Here is a 26,261-nt window from a genome sequence, read left to right as displayed (position 1 = left end):
GTTATTAATAAATAATATTGAATTAACTTATTAGTTTTAACAATCGCAGTTATTTATATTATTTGTTATATATGGCAATACTCTTTCAAACTGCTGAATTTTTAATTTTCAGTTTAATGTTTTCAGTTCTTTCTTGGCCGTAAACGTTGAAACAGGTAAAATAAAGTCGCGAAAGTATCTTAACGTTTTTCGTTAGTATGTGTAACATCGGTGAAACGGCAGCATTGGTACGGCTTTAGTGTGAATGAAACAAAACTGAAAACAAGTATAAATTTATAAACCGTGAAAAGTAACATGATCAATTTCAATAAAAAGTCAACCAAACCAGTTAAATAAAAATATTAGTTATAAATTTAAGAAAAAAGAAGTTTTTCAAAAGAAAATTAAATAAATAATAATACGAAAGTGTTTATTATATATACGCGTTTATATATATGAATAAACGCGTTTAGTGAAAACCCAAACAAAATAAAAGTTCTAACCACTGACACACACGCACAAATATGTAGGTTATTTTAACGTAGCTGCTGCTCGCTCTACTCTTGTTGCATACACATGTGTACAAACATATTTACACATTTTTCCTGTTGCGCCGATAAATACTGTGTGTAGTGTAGTGCCTCCCTCCAATACAAATAATTTCAAATCACAATATTCGTGCATATTAAAATCGATCTAGTTTTTGTGATAAACCTTTGTTGATAATGTTTTTAGCTACAATATGTTTATGTTTAATTAATTATGCAAGTACATGATTCAAGCAACTGAAGTTGTAGTGTTTTTAATATACCTTTTCGTTTCAAAATTTATTTATTATTATTTTTAATAAGATGATCGCGGTGTACAATGCGTCATCAACACATTCCAAGTTTCAGTTTTATCGTAAAAACACAAGAAATGTTTGGACGCTGTATTCGGTTTTTGTACTTTTAGTGTATTTATTAACAGGTAAGAATTATGCAGAATTAGCACTTCCAAGAAAAATGGTTTTGTATGAATCTTTTTAATACAAAATTAAGTACACGCAAAAAAAAAAAACAATGAAATTCTTTTATTATGAAAACTGAAAGGTTAACTATACTAATGTCCAAATCAAGCAATAACACCATAAGCTTTTAACTAGTAAAATTGTCATTTTTTAAAAGTAATCATTTTTGAATTTATAAAACGGTTTTTCGAACAATAGTGACAAAAACAACAAAAAAAAATGCCGGAAAAATTTTTTTTCATATTATTTTAATTAATTGAATTTTTGGCTTACCATACAGCTGTTTCGAGTATTACCAAATACCCATCGTCAGTGATCTTGGAAATAATTCTTATATTTAATTATTTAAAAATAATTTGTTGAGACTGCAAATACCACGAATCAAACTCGTGTCCTACCAAATTTGAAGCTCAGAATCAGCGTACCTTAACCAACTGACCCAAAGCCGTAGGAGTTTTCTTACTTTGCTGTGAAAATTATAAAATTAATATAAACAAATTTATTTATTGCAAACATAAATCTATTAACATCAAAAGTAATGTTATCTTAATACACCTTTCTCAAAAATAAATTTACAACTGATTCCTCCATTTTTTTTCGGATCGTATGCTTAAAATATCAATGACCAAATTTTGCAGTAAAAATTTTAAGTTTGATTAACACATCAAATTGCGTAGTCTTGAATAAAACGTAGACCTGACTAAAATGGTCTTTTAATCACCATTAAATAGTGTGCAGAAATAGATAATTCCTTTCAATTTGATTTTTTAAATTTTGTTTACATTCTTCACATTACGTCAAAAGATAAACCCAATGTATTAATATGGCCGTCATTGAATCCAAAGTTTCTAGTATTATTTTTCATTCCCCAAACGCCAGAAAGGAGCACACTGTCTTTATTTGACTTTCATTGAACCAAAAGCGGTCTGGAATGCAAGTTACACAATATGATTTAAAAACAGATAGATAATATTAACAGCCTTTCTTCCAGGTTAGTACGATAGATCTAATATGTAACATTAATAATAATAGTAATGATTAAAGGCAATAATAAAATAAATATCTCTAATCGGAAGAAACAGTGCAAAATTATTTTTTTTGCTATTCTTTTGAAGCAATTTATATTGCTATTAAAAGAAGATATATCAAAACTTTGATGTTTTTAATAGTGAAGTAAACATATAACTTATACCTACTCCTGATCGAAACGACTAAATGGATCGGAACACAGCAATATTTTTCTGTAAGTCCTCTTAATATTCCTATCAAGTATATCAACTACTTCTAGACAAGCTATAGCTTTCCTTAAAGCAATGACTTCTGCCTCAAAAACACTATAGTTATCTATCTGGAAGCCTAAAATAAGAGGATATATTCAGCCCTTTTGAGAAAATACACTTAATATTACATTTAACTTACTTGAGATTCAAGGAATTCAAGCAATCGTAAGTAAGTTAACTGTTCTAATGAGGCCTATGAAAACATACTATAAGAAATATAGGAAAACTATACATATAAGAGCGATGTATATATGTAGATAAGATCATTTTCTCTAATCGGAACTTTAAACCATGCAAACTAATTCGTTTAGTATTTTTCGTTTAGTATCTAAAATTTATAAATAAAATCATATGTGACAAAATATTCTACAGCTGCTTTCAGTATAGATTAAACTTAACCAAATTATTTCAGATTATATCCCAGTCTTTACTTCATTATGGAATTTATAACAAAATTTTAGAAGTTCCAATCCGTTCAAATCAATTTTATTTTTTCATTTTCACTGGAAATTGATTGGACAAAAAAACACCATTTATTCGTATTTGTTTCTTTAATATTTCTTTGTTAAGAACTCGGTTAATTCTTAAAGACAGCTTAGCTCTCATTTATTCGTTAAACTACTGATGAATTTCGAAACCATGTACCTCTAGTATTTTATTAACGTTATCGGGATATTTTTACTAGTAGTATAAAATTTCGTTTACGTCTAATTGCTTGATTTCATTTGATTAATGTTCTTTGTTTTATTTAGAAAAAGAAATATTCATCAATCAATTAAAAAAAACATCTAATTATTTAATACCTTTTATATATAATCAAACTAATCTTTTTACTAGTATGTGTTAGAATCTCTGTCAAAGAAATGTTCTATAATTTTTATATAAGAGTTTGTTTTCTTTTATGTATTAGTTATTATTAATACTATTATCTACTTATTGCATATTTTTTCAGTTCATTCCATAATTAATTATAACATCTGCAATTCCGTATAGAGATTATACTCTCTAGTTCTTACTATTTGTATTAACATATTGAAAAACCATCCTTCATATCTAACACGTTAATGTTAATATCTCAGCTTATAATATTAACACTTATTGAAAAGTTTATAGATCAATATTCTATACATATATATTTAATATTTAGCGCAAAAAATAGAGTTCCATTCAAATAATATTTTTATATAAATGTTACGTTTTGCATACAATCCAATCTATATTCCATTGTGGTTTTTATAATTTGTCACGTACTAAAGTATTCGTACCCTGTTAGTATTCTATTAATAAATATTTTTAGTTTATGAATACCTAACAATAAAGATATATAAGAGTTATATGTTAGTTCATAAATATTTCACTTAGCTTACTCATGTCATTTTTTTCCTTTGCGTTGCGTTGGGTATACTTATAGTTATATATGTATATCTGATATAAATATATTTGCGCGTTTTAATTCTCTGATTAGTTGCTCTTATCAATCCGTATAATCCGCTAATTAGGATGCCTATGAATCATATTTATTTAAAATTCTAGTTTATTGAAACATTTTTAACTTAGGTATAGCAATTTTTTTTGTTTCTAATTTCCATATATTATATTTCCATATAATTATAAGAGAAAGAGAATATGTGGTCATATTTACATATTCAAGTATCTTTAATAAAATCCATTATTTCAATATGTCTCAATAATAATGTATATATCTAGGAGTTCAAAAGTCTTAAGTGAATATTAAAATTAATTAAAAGAAAATATCTTCATTCAAAATTATTGCCAAAAAATTCTCGCAATTTCATATATATTAATAAGAAGATCAAGGGTTTTTTAGTCGTGGAAGTCTGTTCAATCAGTTAAAAAATTTGGAATTGCATTCGTTTTTTTTATAAACGACTAAGAATTTTTTTCTTTCTTGAACTTATTTTTGGTATAAATATTTTAATAACACCTGAGTATATATTATTGCATTTTTTATTGCATGATAACGTGATAACCATAATTTAACACAAAATAATTCAATAATTTCGCGGAGGGCTGAGAGTTGTATTATGGAACACCAAGTGCTATTCGGAACATTGTTTAAGAAATTCTGGATTAAACTATACAAAAATAAAAGACATTTTGAAGTAGCCTTCTTCTATATATAAATAGCTAAAAATAATGTATACTTAGTAATATTGTGCTAATGTATCGATGGTATACATAGCATAATACTGATTCATTTATAAAAAATGATCATCCATTCAGGCTGAAGTTTTTGCCATCCTTAGGGCAAGTGTTCTTGCTTTAAATATGGGCCTTCACGGAAAAGAGGTCTATATTCTAACTGACAGCCAGGCAGCTATTAAAGCTATATCAGCAGGCAGTTTGTCATCGAGATTAGTAGAAGAATGTAAGGAATTTATCAGTGAACTAAGTGAGAGGCCCAAGGTTACTCTAGTCTGGGTTCCCGAGCATTCTAATATTGTAGGAAATGAGTGCGCTGACGATCTTGCTAAACTAGGCGCTTCTTCTACGGATAGTCCTATTTCGATCTCTACCCTTGTCAGCTACACGCGTAGGCTGATTTATGACCATTTTTTGCGACAGGCAAATAGTGAGTGGACCCTTACTGCCTCAGCAGCCAGGTCAAGGGCTATCTATTCCATCTATTCCAAATGTAGAACCTCTGACTTAATTTGTAGAAACAAATCTGAGGTATCTAGGCTAATATCTGTGTTTACGGGGCACTGGTCCAAAGGACGACATGAAGCTAGACTCGGCCTTCCCTGTGGTACCTCTTGCAGTGCGTGTCTACCAGCTCTTGAAGAAATGACACCAGAACACCTGATCTGTTTTTGTCCAGGTCTGGCTAGAACTAGGCTTCTGGAGGCCCGCTTCTTCAACTCACTTAGCGATATCTCCAGCATTAGCATTAGCCAGATTCTTACCTTTGTTAATGCCTCTGGCTGGTTCTAGGTTGACCCTCTATCTACTACCCACTATTACGAGGTTTTTTGTGGATTCAAAACGGGTTTCCTTTTTCTTTTATCTAATTGGGAAGGATTCGTCCTCCCTCCACCACAACTAACTAACTAACTATGATCATAAAAAGTTTTTTCTCTATAATCTTTCAGAAATACTAAATAGAAATATTTTTAACTTTAATATTTGATATTAAGTGAAAATACTTGTTAATTACCTATTAATTGTCTTATCAAGCCCTACCGACAAATTTAACTTTTTCTTTGCGCAGATCCAACCAAGCCATTTCTAAACGATTGATTCGCTAATCTAAAAATAATAATTTAAAAAAAAACTTGAGAAGTTTTCGTAGTATAGACATATTAAAGATATTGACTTATTTTGTCAGTAAGACACTTCAGTCCGAGATATGTAGCAGTAAATTAAAACCATTCAAGATCTCATGTTGACCCGAGATCCACATCAATATGTTATATACTGCTAAAACTATTTGCTCCAATTTAACAATATGTATGGAACAAATTTTATTTTTTTTTTGTTTGGTAACTTTTGGTTTATTCAAATGGGTCTATAATTCCAAAACTGATATGTCCGCAACACAAAAAGCGTTTTTCGTTAATATGTCACAAACAGTTTAAAGTGATGTTTTTTAGTCTTGAAAAGTACCTTACCGGCATGTGTAATCTTAATTAGACATTATATGTTTATTCATTGTAATAAAGCTTACATAGTAATAAATTTCAAAGTAAAGCTAGAGTACATAGCATTGGCAAGAAGTTCCCTGAGCTTGATTTTGTATTTATATTTTAGTATATCTTTAATTTTATAGTTTTTAATCTAATTAAACATTCTATGATCGTATTCTGATCATTTATCTAATTGAGCTAAATTTTTTCTACTATAACACGTAGCGTAAATAATAATTAATTCAAGGTAGTGCTTAATTGTTAATCGACCGATAATAAAACTTTAAAATTTAAAGTAAATAATATTTTTGAAATAATTTGAATCCTTTCCAAACTTAATTAAAATACATAAAAAAATAATTATTTTATTAATATATTAATAAAGAATATTTTCTTCAAAAAATCTGTAATCTACCAAATAATAAAAATCAATTCTATAATATATGTTATAATATATAATTATATATTATATTTTATAATATATAAAAATGGGCTTTTTTAGAACCTAAAAAGCAAAGTTTAAATAATACATAGAATTCTATTAATATTTTAATTTAAATACTGTTTACCATATGGTGGAGTTTGGTTGAACTTTACAGTAACAGTAACAGTCCTGTTTAGCGTGGGTACCTGCCATTAAAGCTTAAGACCACGGTTCTCTAGATTTATCAATATAATGTGAATTTCCGCTGGCACCAATGATGTTCGTAAAGAGCGATGCCCACCCAACCTCTGCAGATCTTTGCAGAGCACCTGGTGATGAATACGCAACACCACGTTGAAATCTACAAGGGGAAGATTTGTAAAGTTTTATTTGCTTTCATTATATAGATGAACTTCAGTTGACTTTTAAATTAAAACACATTATATCTATAGCTAAACTATAGTCTTGAATATTAGTTAATTTATAGATCTTCAGACTACAGATTAAGTAAAAAGTCATCGGTAACTACACTTAATTCCATTGTGGCTACAATTATGTTGAATTTCGTCTGATTACGCTTCGATATGTGCGAACAATGTTTTTGGTAGTTCATGCCAAACAACAAGATCTTAACGGATCAAGCCTGTCAAAAAGATACTCTAAATTAATCGTAGGTTATAAAAAAAAATACTGAAATGAGTATACATGTACTTGTGTTAAATAGTAAATGAATTTATTGGACTTCTACTCCTATGTTATTTAAAGGACTTTTTTTCAATAAAATAAGTTAGACATAACAGCAGTCATTGAAATGGTAAACAGTAAAACTCTATTCAAAGTTATATACATTGGGGTGACGTTTAATTCAAAATATTCATTAAATTTTTGAATATTCATTTATACCAAATAATAATACTAATGAATGTGAATGAATGATAACATTATTGGTCCCATCCTTTAACCTAATATGGCATCTTAGTTATTTCCAACTTGCACTGACATGTTTATCTGCCACAAAAATTGCGTGAAAATATTTAAATAGCTTACGACTGTTATTAAGAACTTTTATATTTAATGTATGTCTCAATATTAAAGCAATAGAAGGCAAAATATGACGAACCTTCGATCAAAGCCGGAAATGAATTGTTTATTATTTTTATCGTCTGGCTGAAGTTCAATAAACTTCTCTGTCAGTAATAGTTTACGAAGGATTTAAAACTTTTATAACCCAGTGTTTATTTGTTTATATTAAAACTAAAGATGATTACAAAGTTTGAATATAAAAATAAAATTTATTAATATTATGAATAGTATCTTAAATTACGACTACAGTGTGAATAATTTTACCAAAGATTTTATTTTATTATCATATATGAAGATATATTATATACATAAATTTAACAAAATTTGATATGTAATATATAGTATATATATATATCATATATTTAATTTCATACATTATTTTCAGTTATATTACTATTTTTTTTTATTTAAGAACTGGTGATAAAACTAAAGTTTGTTTGGCATTCCGACTAATTTGCATTCTGAAACAGTTTAAATTGTGCAAAATTTTATTTGTCTGGCACAAGTGAGCAAAACAGTGGTATAGTCCGATTAAACAAAAAATTGTCTGATATTTACTTTACACATTTTGCATTCAATCTTCTCTAAAAAACACTTTGATCAAAAAATAATATACACTGGTTTTTCTTTACATATAGTGGGGTGATAAAAACACAATATATTTGCCGTATTAATTATATATGAAAGATTTGAAATTAAGTAATAACGTTAACCTCAGTCCAATAATCTTGAAATGCTTTTAGATGATTTGTATAACTAATAATAAAAGTAAAAGACAATTTTCTAGATTGAAGATATGCTGAAATGAGTTAATGAGTTTAGGTGCTTAGAGCTACATTTAAATAAGCATGAGTATGAAAATTGTTTATGTGTTACTTTTTCGAATACTAGCAAACATGATCTACAGAAGTTGCGATGTCAGTGATTCAGCCTAGCGACATACCGTCCAATAGCGTAATATCTCATTACTAAAGATATTATTATAGAAACATACATTTTATTCCTCTGGATTTAATATGAATTTCTTCATTGGAATCATACTGGCTATACTAGTCTTAATCTGTTTTCTCTGATAAGTTTACACTAATTTTATATCTGACAATGATCTCAAATCTTTAAAAGAAGCTACTGTATTGATATATTGAATTTAGCTTAATCTCTTTGTTCTGATTATTTTACACTAATTTCTGTTATACACTGCAGCAGAAAATGATCGTGTCTGTTTATATCTGACAAGGATCTCAAATCTTTAAAAGAAGGTGCTGTTATGGAATATCGAATTTAGCTTAACTTTTTTGCTCGGATAAGTTTGCACTAATTTCTGTTATATTCTGTAGCAGAAAGTGATCGTGTCTGTTTATATCTGACAAGGATCTCAAATCTTTAAAAGAAGGTGCTGTTATGGAATATCGAATATAGCTTAATCTCTTTGTTCTGGTAAGTTTGCACTAATTTCTGTTATACACTGCAGCAGAAAGTGATCGTGTCTGTTTATATCTGACAAGTAAGTGCTATTATGGAATATCGAACTTAGACAGCTTATCATCGCACTTGGTTGCCGATATATACATATGACTAGGAATCTCAATTAGTGTAATCTTTTTAATGGAATAGGATTTAAATACAGATATTATTTAACTGCATTAAATATGTGGTCTAATAAGTGAAACTATATTTTTTTTCTGTTTATAACCTGTTTCCTACTGACATCGAAATAAAATAGATTGTGTGTATTTGTTTGTAAAGATGTTATGGACCATATTCCTTTTCTCCCTTATAAGATAGTTTGATTAATATATATATCAAGTTGTTTTCAAACTATGTGTTTACAAATAATATTATTAATTACTTGTATGTAAATATAGTATTTTTAAATTTAATGTTTAAATTATTCAGGAAGTTATTTTAAAATTAGAATATGTTTTTTTTTTCAAAAATGGCATAATAATTGCAATGAAAAATAAACAGAATATGGTCTGGCCTTCGCTAAATGTAGTACAAAAGAAGGTCGATATCTGCTTTCAAACGTTTTCATTCTATACAAAATATTGATTTCAATCGATTGAACCGTTGAGGCGACATAAAATATTGCAAAAATGTTATGCTTTTTAAACCATTGAATTGGTATTTTATTTTAAATATTTATTATTTCCTTCATCATTATTAAAAATTAGAAATGAAATAATTATCATCATAGATCTATTATATTAATTAATGAATCATTTAAGAACTATATTTAAAGATGAAAAGAGCTTTTAAGTACTGTTTGGTAGAGTACCAAACGGAATTTTACTTCTAGACTTTTCGGATATAATTATTTGTTGATTGTATATTTATAAAAAGTATGTTCCAATGTTATCTATTATTTTAAAAATTTAAAAAGTTTTATGTTGGAAATTATAAAATTAGTATAATGCTTAAAAAACTACAAAGATAATGAGGATAATCGATAAATCACAAACTTCGTAAAAAAAAATTCTAACATTGCGGAAATGTACTTTGAATGGAACTCTTTAGGATCTTGTAGGATCTTGTTTTATTCACGTAGAATATTGACAGTTTGGGTCTTGTAGAGAAATTGGATAAGTCTTTATATATTAATATGGAGAAACAAACACTTTCACCAAGAAAGTTATAACAAACGGTGTTTATAGGAATAAATATAAAATAATAAATTCAATAAAATTATCATAGAACGGATAAATCAAATATTCTATAAGTACACAAAGTCAGTTTCTGCTTAATAAAAATCATTTTCTTAAAAGTCATCTTTTATCAGAACTAGACAAGTGTTTTAACTTCATCAATAATTTTCTTCCAAACTTAACTAGGATACTTTATCCTTTATAAAAATAAATTTGTCTTTCTAAAAATTATCACGTATATCTAATAGGTGTTTTGTTATTCATTAAACAATTTGAGTTTTAATTACAAGATTTTTTACCACTTAATTTAGTTTAGGTACCAACATTTAGTCTAGGTTGACATATACTTATTATCAGTGTTTATTTTACCTTTTTATTTGAGTGTATTTTTTGTATATCTTATAAGCATCTCAACGAAAACTAATATTAATCTTTAATGTACATAATTTTAATATATTTATATATTGCCCCTCCTATATAAAGTAGGTCGTAATTATACCGAATTCAACTGACTGTTTATTTTAACAAACCCATTTATATTCCGAAATACTATTCGTTTATATACCAAAAGTTATTTGTTTGACATGAGTGAAAAATCCATATCACCCATATATAGGTATGAACCGAATGGATCAAAGACTTATATATACAAATTTTCTGATTTTTTCTTAGAATATCATATATATACGTGATGAAGTACATAAATTTGAAAATACACTTAAAAAATGTTTTCTTTGCTTCTTGAGCTTCATCATTTATTATTTATTATTATTATTAGTATTTTGTTTTGAATAATTCTCTTTTGAGATGAGTTTCGTGAATATAGTTCTTACAATCTTCTTTTTTTATGGACTGTCTGTCTGATAATACTTTTTTTGCGTCTAATTATTTTTAAGCTATAATACTTGTTTAATATTAGGTTTAAAACTAAGGACAAAAACTCGTTGTTCTATCGGAAATCTGTTATTTCTTCGATATAACTAAATCACAAGAAGTGATTTTATCAAAAAAGAAATATTGACAGATTAAATTATGTAAATTAAAACTCTAGTCGAATAATAAAATGTATATATTTATTTGATTGAAGCCAAGATGTCGTGCTATCGAAAATCTGCCATTATATTGTTATAACTTAATGGCAAAATTGATTTTCTCAAAAAAAAAAATATATACATATATAGATATTTATTATATTTAAATCAAAACTATAATCGAATAGTAATATGTGTATATCTGTCTAAGTCATATAAACCAAAATGTTTTCTGTTAGGAAGTCACTGATTTCCGATATGCTTATGAAAATTTACCACAGTATCATACTCCGTGATAAGTCAAATGGAACGGGATAAAAATGTCTTGTTAGGGTGATGTATTTAGTCAAAATGGCACATTTAATAATTGTTTAGTAATGAAGTTTTGTTTTGCTGCTTAGATTCGCCTTCCTATTAGTAAATGAATCCGTCACTTAACAGTTATCTAAAGCTGTAACAAATTTAAAGATTACAATTTTAATGTCATTACAAAACAAAGTGTTATGTATCGACCATCTGATTTCACAATAAGACTTTAGTTCGTAGATCCATATCCATATGTCATTACAAAACAGAGTGCTATGTATCGAGCATTTGATTTCACAATAAGACTTTAGTCCGTAGATCCATATACGTATCTACAATATAGGCAATTCCTAGTTTCAAAAGACTAATTCCATAAAACAGCACTGTTCAATTTTTTCCTTAGCATATTCGACGGAGTTCTCGATGCAAATTTTATCCTGATCGCTGCCTGACAATCTGTATTATTATTAACTTAATTAGAAAAGCATTGTTTAATTTTTTTGAATAAAAATAATTATTTTGTTTATTATAAATATTATACATATACTATAAACGTCTAAAATTTTAAAGCCTTATTCCAAATATGTCTAAAAGTATTAAAACGTATGTCAAAATATTTCAGTTATGGAAACCAAGTAAACCTTAATGAATTGAAATGTATTAACTATATTTGCAAACTTAAATTATGATTTAATTACAATTACTTCATTATTGACGTAACTAGGTCCGTCTGGCAAGTTAACAGATATTTAAGTAAAAATTAAGTGACTAAAATCGTATGTATGTGTTCGAGCATACAAAATGTGAACTATTAGCACCGTTTAGTATCGCATATGTGGGAAGAGGCTTATACAAATGGTCGGTGTGTAGTTCGTTTAGAATAAAAGAATTTAACATAAAAGTGTATATAAAATAAATAAATATGAGCAAAAATACCATAAGAATCTGATCGATGGCCTCATAATACACTATGAGGTGTACGTACATATGTACATGAGGGTACGTTCAACACGAAAAGGGCTTGACAATGCAGAGGTCTTTGCAGAGATTAAGGCCTTAGGTTGTAACTTTTTACCTTTTGCTTTTATTTACTTATTTGTTTAGCGCATTCTATTATGAGAATTTTATTTTAATAAAATGCGATTAAAGTAAGTTTTTTACACTTTGCGAAACGACTACAAAAAAGTTGCGATACTCACTTTTATATACATATTTTCTTTTTATTACACTAATTAAAAAATGTTGTAAACAATTAAATTGGAGAAACTAATTTTATTCATGTTTCATTAAAACTGAGGCAACAACAAATGAGACACGCAATGAAATATTTTAATGCAAATAATTTTAATTGAATTTAAAATTATTATGCATTCCATAGTATATAAACTTAAATTATACGTACTGAGTATATGTACTGAAGTTGTAAAAATACTGCATATACTGGTATTATATTTTAAAGTCATTGAGTTGTGAATAAACAATTTTGTTGCTTCATACTTTTTAGAAAAATTAGCATAAACGAAAGTACTTAAATAATCATCTTTATCATCAAATAATTTTATAGGCTTTGATGTAGGTTTTATTTTGGTCCACATATAATGATACTCTTGAGAAGGAACCACTATAACAAGTGAAAGACCTAATGTAACCTTAGGGACTTTCACTACGAAACGATTAACAAATGAAAATGTTCTAAATACTTAAAAATATGGGGTTCCAATGATATTCGAAAATATTTAAAGTTCAATATTGCAGTGACACACACATCTTATATTACTATTATAATATATATATTATATTTCCGTACTTATTATACAACTATATCTATATATGAACGTCATTGCCTTTGAAGATTTTAAAATATATTTCAAGTTTACAAATCACAACAGATTACTGAATAGCTAAGAAAAGAATAGTCGCTACTATTCTATCTGATATTCGGAAATCATTAAACAAAAATATTCTGACCTTCACTGTGTTCTGTTCGGTTATTAGTATAAATAAAGCAACCATGATATCAGTGCTTCGGTCCACTAGGAACTCAGAGCATTGTTATTTTCTATTATAATCACAACCTTCTTAATAAGTTTATATTTATTAATAATTAATTATAACTAATAGGGATTATAATCAGCTATTATGTGTATTCAAAAAGTTCCGCAACGAACCCAGTGAGAATGTTATTAAACACAGTCTAGTTATGCATATCGGTACAGATTATCTTCCATATATCAAACAAAGACCACTAAATGGCAGACATATTTAGAGAGTTGCGATCTATGATCCATTATTACAAAAGTTTGTTACTATGACCTGTATGCCAATAAGAACTCTATTAAATGTTAAATATTAATATATATTTAAGTTTAATATATATTAAATATTATATTTATAATTTATATAAAATTAATTTATATTATATAAATTAATATTACTTTAATTAATGAAATAATATATTAATTTCGTGAATAATTTTATTTAAATAATTATAAAATTTTAGATGTCACAAGTACTGAAATAACAGCGAGGGAAGCATATTTCAATGGATCCGCCTATCTTAGACTGCTAGCGCCAATGCCAATATGGGATCATTCGGCGATCAGTTTTCGTTCCTGTCGAGGTAAATAAACAAAAAAATAACCTATGGTCTAAGCTCATATAATATGACTTTTTATTTTTGTCCCAAAGGTGGAGAAATTCTTGCTCAACAATATAACAAAAATTCAATTGTTATATCAGTTTTAACAGACTTTTTACAAGTTTCACTTGCTGGACCTGCAGTCATTGGTTCAAATAATAGACTTGATGTTAAATTATCATATAATTTACTCGATAATCGTTGGCATACGCTTCAATTTAAATATAAGTTTGGAAATCTCTTTTTATACGTGGATCGTACTCCTAGAATATTTGGTACAGTTTAAATATTTAATCAAAATATTTATAAAAAAAACATTAATTAAATTTTCATTTTTAGCAAATTCAACATATAATAGTCAATTTTTAACAAATCAAGATATTGGCAATGAAGCAGCAATACTCATATTAGGTAACTCATTTTCGGGTTGCTTACTAGATGGTCCTGGACTACAATTTTTAAATGGCTCAATGACAGTGCAAAATGTAGTTTTTGGCGCTTGCCCATTAGGCAATGGTCCTTGTAGTGATGTAGACAAATTATTATATGCTCAAGACAATTTTTGCAACAATGATCCATGCATGGGGCATGGTTTATGCATATCACATGCAGATAATTATGAATGTCGTTGTACACCACGTTATTCTGGCAAAAATTGTCAAATGGATAATGGTTCCCCATGTAGTAAGAGCCCATGCCTCAATTCAGGTTCCTGTTTAGAAGACAATCGTGGTGAATATCAGTGTTTATGCTTACCAAACCATACTGGAAAACACTGCGAAACAGAAATAAATGTACATCCTTTATGTCAATCAAACCCATGTTTAAATAACGGTGCTTGTGTGGTACCAGCGGGTAGTTCCAAAATTGAATGCGAATGTCCGAAAGGTTATTCTGGTTCACGTTGTGAAACTGATATAGACGATTGTATATCTCAACCATGTTTAAATAATGGACGTTGCATTGATAAATTAAACGGTTTCACATGTGATTGCACTGGCACAGGGTTTAAGGGACCTTTTTGTCAACTAAATGAAAATGAATGTGAATTGAATCCATGTGTAAAAGGCGCTTGTTTCGATTATTATGGTTTATATATATGCAAATGCGATGATGGTTGGGGCGGTGAAAATTGCGAAAAGCCTATAAGTTGCCAAAATCAACTTTGTTTAAATGGTGGTACTTGTATTAATAAGAATATTGGCTTTCAATGTGAATGTCCAAAAGGTTATAGCGGAGAACTCTGTCAACAAGAACCAACTTGTCCACAATGCCCTATTGACTCCGAATGTGTAGCAGGAAAATGTGTATGTAAGCCAGGAACTGCGGGTAAGTTAACGTTCTTATTTTCGTTATTTTTAAAAGTATTTGGACCTTGGTAATAATACTTAAATACTAAAATAATATTCTTGGTTTTGTCTGAGTAAAAAAGTAATAATTTAGGTATTTTATTATACATATTTTAGTATTGTTTTGGTCGTAGATAGTTTGTATATAGTAAATATATTAAATATATTTAATTTTAAAATATTGTTTTTTATATTGGTGTATATTTAAAAAGCTTCTATACTATCTGTGAACCTGTCTACTAACTCAATTATTGACACCGATGGACATAGTTATACGGTAGAATGTTTCGGTTCAAAACGTAAACGTTATATATCACCGGAATGGTTAAAGCGAAAAAGATGTGAACTTAAATTAAGTAGGTGAAATGTTAGGCAAACAAAAAGATAAAATTTCAGATACATCCAAATCATTGCTACATAATTAACAGTGTAGTTTGCATTAAAATAGTTTAAATAGGCTAGTTTTACCTTTGAACATATCTAGAATGTTAATTTAAAGGCTGACTTGTTTACTTTTTATTTGTTTAGTTTTATTTATCGTTTGAAAAGATAGTGATGCTGATATATTATTATGATAAACCATAAATTATATGAAAATATGTATTTTAATTTTATATGTAAATAAATTTATTTTATTTTAAATGTTAAACATATTTTTTATACCATGTTTACTTTAGAATTATTTTTATTATATCAGCTGAGGTCAATTTTATTACTATGTAAATTATTTTATTTTACTTTATTCTTTGGAAGCGACATTGGTGAATACTTAATTACGCAAACAATTATTTTTTATATGTATACGAGGATTTCATATTAAATATTAAAAATATATATTAATTTATATATATATGTTTGTCATAGAATTCAAAATGTTAACATAGGGTTAGCTTAATAATTTTTTTATCTTATGCAAACGTAATTTAAACCACATTGATCTTTATACAGTGTCTTGACACTACTAAAGTCAAGTAGTAAAGATATATTAATACTTGTTGAAAAAAATAATAGGCTATCAAAAATATTTTTGATTTTAAGCTAACAGTTGTGTATAATACAAGATTGTATAAGTTTGTTACCATAGACGAATATGAAATATTTGAAAGACCTAATGTAAAAGTTACAAATCATTTTCTAATTATACAAATCCAGATATTTTTGATATAAAAACATATTATACTATTCATTTAGTTTATTCGGACAAAGAAATATTTATTTCACAACTTATTAAAGTTAATAATATTGATATAAAGTTTACTAGCGAAACTTATTTGTCGTGCTAGACTTTGGCAAGATTTTTATCTTCGAATGCAGATGATACGCGGCTGCAATCTTCCACAAGCATTCCTAAGAGATGGTTTTAGTGGGTTCAAGTCTCACACTGCGAGGTTTAAGTCTCAGATCTGCTTAAGAATGCAGATGTGAACTGTTTTCGAAAATATGAGAATGTATGACAAAATCTAACCAAAGTCTAACCAGTGTAAACGTAAAGATAAAAATTAAGAACTAAGTTTAGTCACCAAAATATTTCATCGTATTTAAAAATTCTAGATTTATAATCACCTAATTATATTCGATACTAAAACATAACTTCAGATGAAACTACCAATATAAACGAATATGATGTAAATTATATGTAAATTTATATATGTATTATAAATATAATAGGAAAAAAAGTTTAATTTATAATATAAAAAATAAAGTTAATTACTAGTAATGCTTACTAAATATTTTTATACTTTACCCGTAGTGTAATTATTTGCTATATTTTTTTATTTAATTATGCTATATTTTTAAAATTGGTGTAAGTACAGGCCCTATTGGTCATTGTGTACCCACATCAACAACAACGACTACTACAACTATTAGTCCTTTGCCTACCGTACAGCAAGCACGTTCTGCCCAATTGAATGCATGTCCAGCTGAAAATTGCTTAAATGGTGGTACTTGTAGTGGAAATATATCAAATTATACTTGTATTTGTGCTAGTGGATACACAGGTTTGGATATACATTTTATATAATAGAACAGTTTCCATATCACCAATAAACATTTTAACTTTGTAGTAGTAGAAATGCAATAGTAAAATCATTAAACATTGTAAATATGTAAATAAAGTATATTACACGCTTACATATATCATTATCATAAATATATAACTTTTCTTTGTTCATAAATAATAAATTAATTATAATTCTAATATATAATATCTAAAATTTAGGTTATAATTGTGAAAAATCAGTGATCGATAGTGGTTTGGCAAATATGCAAGCGGGTTGTAATGCTGGGGCTAAGTGCTTGAATGGTGGAACTTGTTCAATAAATGGCACACATTGTTATTGTGCTATTGGTTATTCTGGTGAACGCTGTGAGAAATTGGAACCATGTAGTTTGAATAACTGTCAGGAACCCATGGTGTGTGCTCAGAACAAATGCATATGTCCAGAAAATAAAGTTTGCTCGACATGTGCTTCACAACCATGTCGTAATGGTGGTATTTGCACAGACTTAGGAAATGGTGGGTTTGAATGTAAGTGTCCAGCTGGTTGGACCGGACAAACTTGCATTAAAGACGTGGATGAGTGCTTATTACATCCTAATATATGCGGAAATGGAATTTGTAAAAATGAAGAAGGCTCTTATAAGTGTTACTGCACTCCTGGTTTCACTGGCATACACTGCGATTCGGATGTAGATGAATGTCTGAGTCATCCTTGTCAAAATGGTGCTACTTGTCATAATAAGGTATGTTCTATAAATAGTATATTTAAATTTAAAATTACTAAACCATAATAGCTGTTTTTCTTTAAATACGGAAAGCATCGGATTTTAAGACAAGTGAGTGTTAATAACTGCACTATTTTTGTATAATACTAAGCCAATAATGTGAAAATATATGTAAAAACAAAAGATTTAATGCTCTAAAACAGGGCTGTCCAGACCAGATGCGATTACGGGTCAATACAAATCACTGTACAGATTGGAGGGCCGCAGAAACAAATACATACGTTCATAGTTGTTTACGACAAAAATAAAAATTCGCTTATAATGTTAAATTTAGTTTTATTAATTTAACAATTTAAATTCATTTATTTGGTATACCGTAAAAATAAAATAATGTGGTTTTACCAATGCACCAAAAGAAAATTTGCGTAATTGTTGTAGATTAAAAACATGTCGAGAATCGTACGAACATTAGCCGCGATCCGCATGTGAGTTATCGATATTTCACCATTGCTCCATGTTGTTAGTTTTATGAGCTAAGCGGCAAATTTAAGAAAACAATTGGCTCTAGAAGATTGATCTCATCCTTCCACTTCGTACGTTGAAATTAAAGCTATTGCTAACCAAAGAATTGTCGAAGTAATCTTCGAGTTTTTTTTCGATATAAGTTCAATCATGGTCAATTAAATTTTCGGGTAAAGCCGTTATTCTTTTAAATGACAGGAAATGATCTGTCAACGCTAGCTGTTCTGATTAGTAGATAATTCAGTTACAAACCGTGTTTCCAAACCGTACAACAGTACGATTTAACACAAACGTTAAAGATTTTTATTTTTGTTTTTAATTGTAAGCCCCTTGTTATACAAACTTTGTTTAGGCTGGCAAACGCCCATCTAGCTTTACGGAGTCGATTCGCAACGTCGTTGAGAGCACCACCATTGGGGTTAAAATACTTCCAAAGTATTTAAATTGTGTGACGTCTTGTGCAGGGATCATTATTAACGTTGATCCGTATGGATTTTGTTTTGTCAATATTGATATTGAGTCCAATTTTTGTACATTCATTTTCGATATGTGTTATCTGTGATTGCATGACTGTGTGATGGTTACATATGAAAAAGAGATCATCAGCATATTCAAGAATGCATAGTTTATTACGCAGTCCCTTATGTATGCCCCTCTGTTCGATTATGGAATTTTCCAGCACAACATTCAAGGTTGTGATGAACAAAATCAATAAATATAAGATAAAGGCTTTCGATTGTTAATTAATAGTATTGTAATAATTTAAAAAATGTTTAAATTAATCATATTATTTTAAAATATTTTCATGGAATAGTATTTTAATTATAATTGAAACAAATTTATTGATCATTTAATTTTACTAATAGATTAATGCCTATGAGTGTGTTTGTAAACCTGGATATAAAGGACAAAATTGTGACATCGACATTGATGAGTGCGCTAGTAATCCATGTTCTGTTGGTTCGACTTGCATTGACTTAGTAAATAATTTTACGTGTACATGTATTCCCGGTATGACTGGCCGATTTTGTGAAACTGATATTGACGATTGTGTGGTTTCTGGAGCTGATAAATATGTAAGTTAAACACTAATTCTAATAATTAATAATAAATTAAATAATAATATTTACTAATTTTTTTAGACTTCACCTTGCCAACATGGTGGACGTTGTATTGACGAACTAGGTGGTTTTCATTGCGATTGCACATCTACAGGCTACGAAGGTCAATTTTGCGAGCTAAATATAGATGAATGTGCTACAAATATGTGTAAAAATGGTGCTGAATGTATTGATCAAATAAACGATTATCAATGTAAATGTTATCCGGGTTTTAAGGGCAAAAACTGTGAAGTTGATATAAATGAATGTGAAAGTAATCCTTGCTTAAATAATGGAAATTGTTTGGAACGTTCAAATATGACATTATATACTTTAGCTAAGAACACTGATCTGCCAGATGTTTTTAACTATCCGTTTTCATTTCAAAATGCTAGTGGGTAAGTTAGATAAGCATATTATCATTGTACTGAAATCTTAATAAGTACAAGTAAATATTAAATTTAAACTTCTAGTCATCACAACAAGCTGACGAATTCAATACATATGCAGCGAGACAACCAAATGCCTTACCTTAGCTTACGTTTAAGAGCAAGCCTATGACAGACGTGGACTGTCGCTCTGGTCATTTAAAAATCTAATATCAGTTTCTGATATATGGCTAAGTTTCAGTACCATCTCTTCTGCTTAAAAAATGGCATGATCTGATATTTGGTTTGAGTGTTCGTTACTAAGTAAAACTTAAACCAAACTTATTTAACTAGTTTGGAGCCGTCGACTGTCTTACTTTTAAAGTAGCCTGCATAATACATAATTTTTAACATACATATCTTATTATGCTGTTATCAATATTCCGTTCTGAGACCTCTATTTTTTTAGGGTCCTTTCAGATATAAACACCTGAAGATCTGAAGTTATCAATATTCCATTCTGAGACCTCTATTTTTTTATGGTACTTTCAGATATAAACACCTAAAGATTTTTTGTGCCACTATACCGCTCAACGTTTTTTGTTTTAATGTATAAAAGATTAACAGCTTAAAACTTTTTATTCCTCCATTCGACCCGATTTATACATTTCTATATAAATCGGGTATATATAACCCGAATTTATATAAAACTTGTTAACAAAGGACATGCTCGCCTTTATTTAAAAGTCGAAATACTTTCTGTTCGGGTAGAATTTGTTGCAGTTCAAATCATTTTTTAACGTCGCAGTTATTTACTCCATTGGGAGAATAAATATTTATTATATTTATTTAATATATATAAATTTCTTTTTACAGATACGAATGTGTTTGCGTGCCTGGAATAGTTGGCAAAAATTGTGAAATAAATATAAATGAGTGCGAAAGCAATCCATGCAGTAAACATGGTACTTGTAATGATGGTGTAAGTAAAATTTTTTTTCCTATTCTGCTATAAAATATAATTTTTAAATAATTTATTTGCTTTTAAAGATTGGTACATATACTTGTGATTGCGATCCAGGATTTGAAGGAAAACACTGCGAAATAAATATTGATGAATGTGAAAGGTAATAATAAATACTGTATAATTACAAATTGAAAATCTCTTTTACTTACTAATTAATTTAATTTCATTTAATTTTTAATAGAATAACTAAACTTTTTCATTAATATATATTATTTTCAAATATTTTCTTTTATAGGTACAATCCTTGTGTTAATGGTACTTGTGTAGATCAAACTAATGATTACGATTGTGATTGTGATGCTAATTATGGTGGTAAAAATTGTTCTGTACCCCTAGAGGGTTGTATTAGCTCGCCATGTTTAAATGGTGGCTTTTGTAAACCATTCTTGATCAATGAAACCATACATTTGTTTGATTGCTCTTGCCAACACGGTTTCCAAGGTTATACATGTGAAAAAACTACCACGATATCAATGGTAGTAAGTAGTCTAATAACCGTAAAAACACAAAGAGAGGAAGGTTATGATATTAATTTACAATTTAAAACAACACTACCGAATGGAGTTCTAGCATTTGGAACATCTGGTGGGCAAAATGAACCTGTTAGTTATATATTAGAACTGATTAACGGACGCTTAAATTTGCATTCATCTCTGTTAAATAAATGGGAAGGTGTTTTTATTGGTTCAAAATTGAATGATAGCAATTGGCATAAAGTATTTGTTGCAATAAATACATCTCATTTAGTTTTATCAGCAAATGATGAACAAGCGATATTTCCTGTTGGCTCTTATGAAACTGCTAACAGTAGTCAACCATCATTTCCGCTCACTTATTTAGGTGGAACAATACCTAATTTAAAGTCCTATCTACGACATTTGACACACCAACCTTCCAGTTTTGTAGGCTGTATGCAAGATATCGTAGTAAATGGTAAATGGATCTTTCCAGAAGAACATGAACAAGGCATTGATAAGAATACCACCTTAACTAATATACAAAGTGGCTGTCCTAGAACTAAACAATGTGATCCTAATCCTTGTCACTCAAATGGCGCATGCACTGATCTTTGGCATACTTTCTCTTGCACTTGTCAAAGGCCACATTTCGGACATACATGCAAATATAGTAAGTTGAATTTATTCCAATTGTGTAAATTATTTTGTATTTCTATAATGACTATATTTGTTCTAATTTCAGATATAACGGCTGCTACTTTTGGTCATGAAAATACTACGCATTCTGCGGTGATTGTAGAAACAAATGATGTTGCTCGTAGAGCCATAAGATCAATATTGGATATTTCTATGTTTATTCGTACACGTGAGCCTACGGGTCAAATATTTTATCTAGGCAGTGATACAAGAAAGAAAATTTCTAAAAGCACAAGTAATTATTTTACATATTAAAAATATATATATATATTTTATTTTAGGTTTTACATTTTTAGATGATATTGGTGATTCATACGTTGCTGCTAAATTACATGGTGGAGAACTGTTAGTTCAAATGCAATTTAATAATACACCAGAAGCATATACAGTTGGTGGGAACAAGCTTGATAATGGTTACAATCATCTTATCGAAGTTGTGCGCAACCAAACATTGGTACAAGTAAAACTGAATGGCACTGAATATTTTCGAAAAACGTTGTCTTCAACTGGTTTATTGGAAGCACAAGTCCTATATCTAGGTGGCCCTCCACCCACTGCAACAGCATCACCAGCGCCTACGGGGTCCGATGGAAATGATACTATAGCAGTGAAAGAGGAAGAGTATTTTAAGGGCATTATTCAGGATGTTAAAGTCAGTAATGGAACTAAAACTATGATTGTTGAATTGTATCCTCTTGAAGAAGAAGACTTAACATTACCACCACCGCTAGGTACAGTGGCAATCGATCGTTCATCTGTCCTGAAAGGTCAAGTTTCTGATGACCTTTGTCGTAAAAATCCTTGCAAACATAATGCTGAATGTCATAATACGTGGAATGATTATGTTTGCATATGTCCTACAGGTTATAAAGGCAAGAATTGTCAAGAAATTGAATTCTGTCAACTGGTTATATGTCCTGGTAATAGTGTGTGTCAAAATTTGGATGACGGAGGTTATGAATGTTTAACAAATATAACTTTCAAAGGTAACGAAAAGTCGCCATTATCATTTATATATTTCGATGATGACGGATACAAAAATGCTATCAAACCTGTTGTCGAAATGGCTTATCGATCACGTGCTGGTGGCACTCTACTGTATATTGAAAACAAAGAGAACTTTTTTGAAATTGGTGTTAATCAAGGACAGGTTACAGTTACATGGAAATTAAATCATACTCAACTTGGAGAAACAAAACGTTTTACAAAAGATAATTCAGACTTAGAATGGAGTCGCATATATTTAAGAGTACAAAACGGAAAACTAGAAGGTGGCTGGAAGGGTTGGGAAAGTATGGTTGATCCTTCACCTGCCTTTACTGCTGATATTGATGAGTTGGCATTCCAAGAACTTATATCCCATGAAGCACAAGTTTATTTGGGTGGCATGCCCAAATTAGATAATCGACAGGCGCGTGGTACGGTATCATCTCAACAAGGTTCTCAATTTAAAGGATGTTTAGGAGAAGCTCGCGTTGGCAATCTATTACTTCCATATTTCTCTAATGCGGAAATGTACCCTCCTACTGAAAACGTGTCAGTTCAGCTACAGTCGCAATTCCGTTTGAACTCTACAAAACCCGAAGAAGGCTGTATTCTATGCTTCCAAAATGATTGCAAAAATAACGGTTATTGTAGTTCGCCCTCTGAAGAATACTCCTGTACTTGTCAACCTGGCTATGAAGGTGATGACTGTGGGGTGGACATTGATGAATGTTTAACCGCAATTTGTGAGAATAACTCCACCTGCATTGATAAAGTTGCTGATTATTTTTGTGATTGTTTGCCTGGGTACGACGGTCGTAACTGCGAAAATAATATTGATGAATGCGCATCACATCCTTGCTATAATAATGGTAACTGCACTGATCTGATAGCAGATTTTCGTTGCGATTGTCCTGAGGAATATGCTGGACCACAATGTGATGTGTTAAAACAAGTAACATGTGAAAACTACCCTTGTAAAACTGGTTCTACTTGTAAAGATGGATTCAGTAAGTATCTTTTATGTTCTTTCTATTCATTATTGCTTTATTTGAATTTTTTTTAGATGCAACTACAAATAATAATTTCACTTGCTTGTGCTTGGATGGTTTACAAGGAACGTTTTGTGACAAGCCATTCTGTGAAGTGACACCTTGTTTAAATGGTGGTCTTTGCTTGACAACAGATCCATTGGTATGTGTTTTTAGTGCGTAGTAATTATTTTTTTTTAATACTCTATTTATTTAGGCACCGGTTTGCAAATGCAGCCTTGGTTATGCTGGAAGCTTGTGTGAAGTTGATATAAATGAGTGCGAATCGCAGCCATGCATGAATGAGGGACAATGTATAGATCTTATTGGCAGTTATGCTTGTAATTGTACTGATATTGGATTCGAAGGTGTTAATTGTGAAATCGACATAGACGAATGTGCTACAGGAGTTGAGTATTGCGGAGGTCTTGGTCGTTGTATTAATTTACCAGGCACATTTAAATGTATCTGTCAAGACTCATTTTGTGGCTTATATTGCAATTATACAGATCCTTGTAAAAAAGCTACTGATATTTGTATGAACGGTGGAACATGTGTTGAAGCTTGTAGTGATGAAGCCGACTATTTCTGCAACTGTACAGGTGGTTTTACTGGAAAGAACTGTTCATTATTGGTAGATAATATATATATATATATATATTTATTTTTTGGACATTCATATTATTTCTTTGTAGATAACTGCAAAAGATGATGGACCATCAACTGCTGACATCGCAATCATAGTTATTCCTATAATTGTTGTATTACTACTTATAGGGGCTGCACTATTGGGCACATTTTTAATAATGGCCCGAAATAAACGCGCAACTCGTGGCACTTATAGCCCAAGTGCTCAAGAATATTGCAACCCAAGGCTGGAAATGGACAATGTGCTTAAACCACCACCAGAAGAAAGGCTTATTTAGTTTTTACTATATATATATATACATATATAGATATTATAAATATTGATAGTATGTAGAAAATATATTTTGTATTTGTATGTTTATTTCATACGACGAAGCCGCCCATTTTTCTTTTAACTTAGTATATATATCTGTTAAGTAAACTTCTCTAAAAATTTTAGATAATTTATATAAAAATTTTAACAAATATTATTGTTTTTAAACTAATATATTATTTATAAATTAATTAAATAATTTTTCAATTAAAATTTTAAATTATTGTGTATTGTTTTTTAAAAAATGCAGTATTTTAAACATTTTGTGTGTATAATGGATGATCAAATATTAATATTGTAAATACGTAAATTTTAATAAATCTTTTTTATTTAAACTTTATATACAGCATATTTTATTTTATTTCGTTAAGATTATTATATATATTTTAAAACTTAAATAAATATAATAAATTATGAATAGTAAAAGGTGTGAAAATGTTAAATTGTGATAACGAGACTAAATATTTCTTAGTGCTCTTTTTATTTCTTTAAGAATGGCATAATGTGTTTAATAATTCTATAAACAATTTTATTATACGTTACGAAAGTTGTTTTTTTTTTAAATATAACAGCGCGCCGCGCCTCAAAAATTAATCAAATTAATGTATAAGATAAACAAAATTCATTAAACATTTTTGTAGAGAAGTTTCGAAAAGTAGAAAACAACAACGAAAATTCTTTATATATTATTTTAATTAATTGAATTTTGGCTGTCCATACAGCTGTTTCGAGTACTGCCAAATACGCATCATCAGTGGTCTTGAAATTATTTTTCTTGCAGTAAATTATTCGTAAATAATTTTTTGAGACTGCAAGTAACAGGGGTTGAACTTAAATTTGAAGCTCTGAGTCAGCGTTCATTAGCCAACTGACCCAAAGCCGTACTTGACTTGTATAATCACACTTTGGAAGTTTAGTTTCACATTAACAAATTCGCATGCTGTGTTATATTAGAATGACATCATGAACCAGCTGCAGAATATTTAAATTAAATTA

The 26,261-nt window shown here is 29.2% G+C and overlaps 1 protein-coding gene across 2 annotated transcripts; it reads left to right on the top strand.

Annotated features, from left to right (window-relative positions):
- The first annotated feature begins 405 nt into the window (after positions 1-405).
- On the top strand, positions 406-25,419 carry LOC119681563 (protein crumbs). Of its 2 annotated transcripts, XM_038094799.1 has the most exons (16): positions 406-948; positions 13,905-14,024; positions 14,093-14,317; positions 14,382-15,371; positions 17,206-17,391; positions 17,613-18,136; positions 19,507-19,716; positions 19,783-20,138; positions 20,985-21,090; positions 21,159-21,235; positions 21,371-22,263; positions 22,336-22,524; positions 22,586-24,283; positions 24,340-24,467; positions 24,522-24,938; positions 25,000-25,419. In XM_038094799.1, the coding sequence occupies exons 1-16, from the start codon at positions 831-833 to the stop codon at positions 25,228-25,230; spliced, it is 6,468 nt and encodes a 2,155-aa protein (XP_037950727.1). In that variant the 5' UTR covers positions 406-830; the 3' UTR covers positions 25,231-25,419. The 2 variants fall into 2 exon arrangements, with proteins under 2 accessions (XP_037950727.1, XP_037950728.1); XM_038094800.1 differs by lacking the exon at positions 17,206-17,391.
- Positions 25,420-26,261: the final 842 nt, after the last annotated feature.

Source organism: Teleopsis dalmanni, chromosome 2, assembly GCF_002237135.1.
Source record: "Teleopsis dalmanni isolate 2A chromosome 2, ASM223713v2, whole genome shotgun sequence".
NCBI lineage: Eukaryota > Metazoa > Arthropoda > Insecta > Diptera > Diopsidae > Teleopsis > Teleopsis dalmanni.
The sequence above is the reverse complement of the archived record's forward strand: the minus strand, read 5'-3'. Positions and strand labels throughout refer to the sequence as shown.

Excerpts from the sequence above, each read along its gene's own strand:
- LOC119681563 (XM_038094799.1), top strand. The coding sequence starts at position 831 with ATGATCGCGGTGTACAATGCGTCATCAACACATTCCAAGTTTCAGTTT. Across the intron at positions 14,025-14,092 it reads CAGTTTTCGTTCCTGTCGAG|GTGGAGAAATTCTTGCTCAA; the intron begins GTAAATAAACAA and ends TTTGTCCCAAAG. Across the intron at positions 14,318-14,381 it reads TCGTACTCCTAGAATATTTG|CAAATTCAACATATAATAGT; the intron begins GTACAGTTTAAA and ends TTTCATTTTTAG.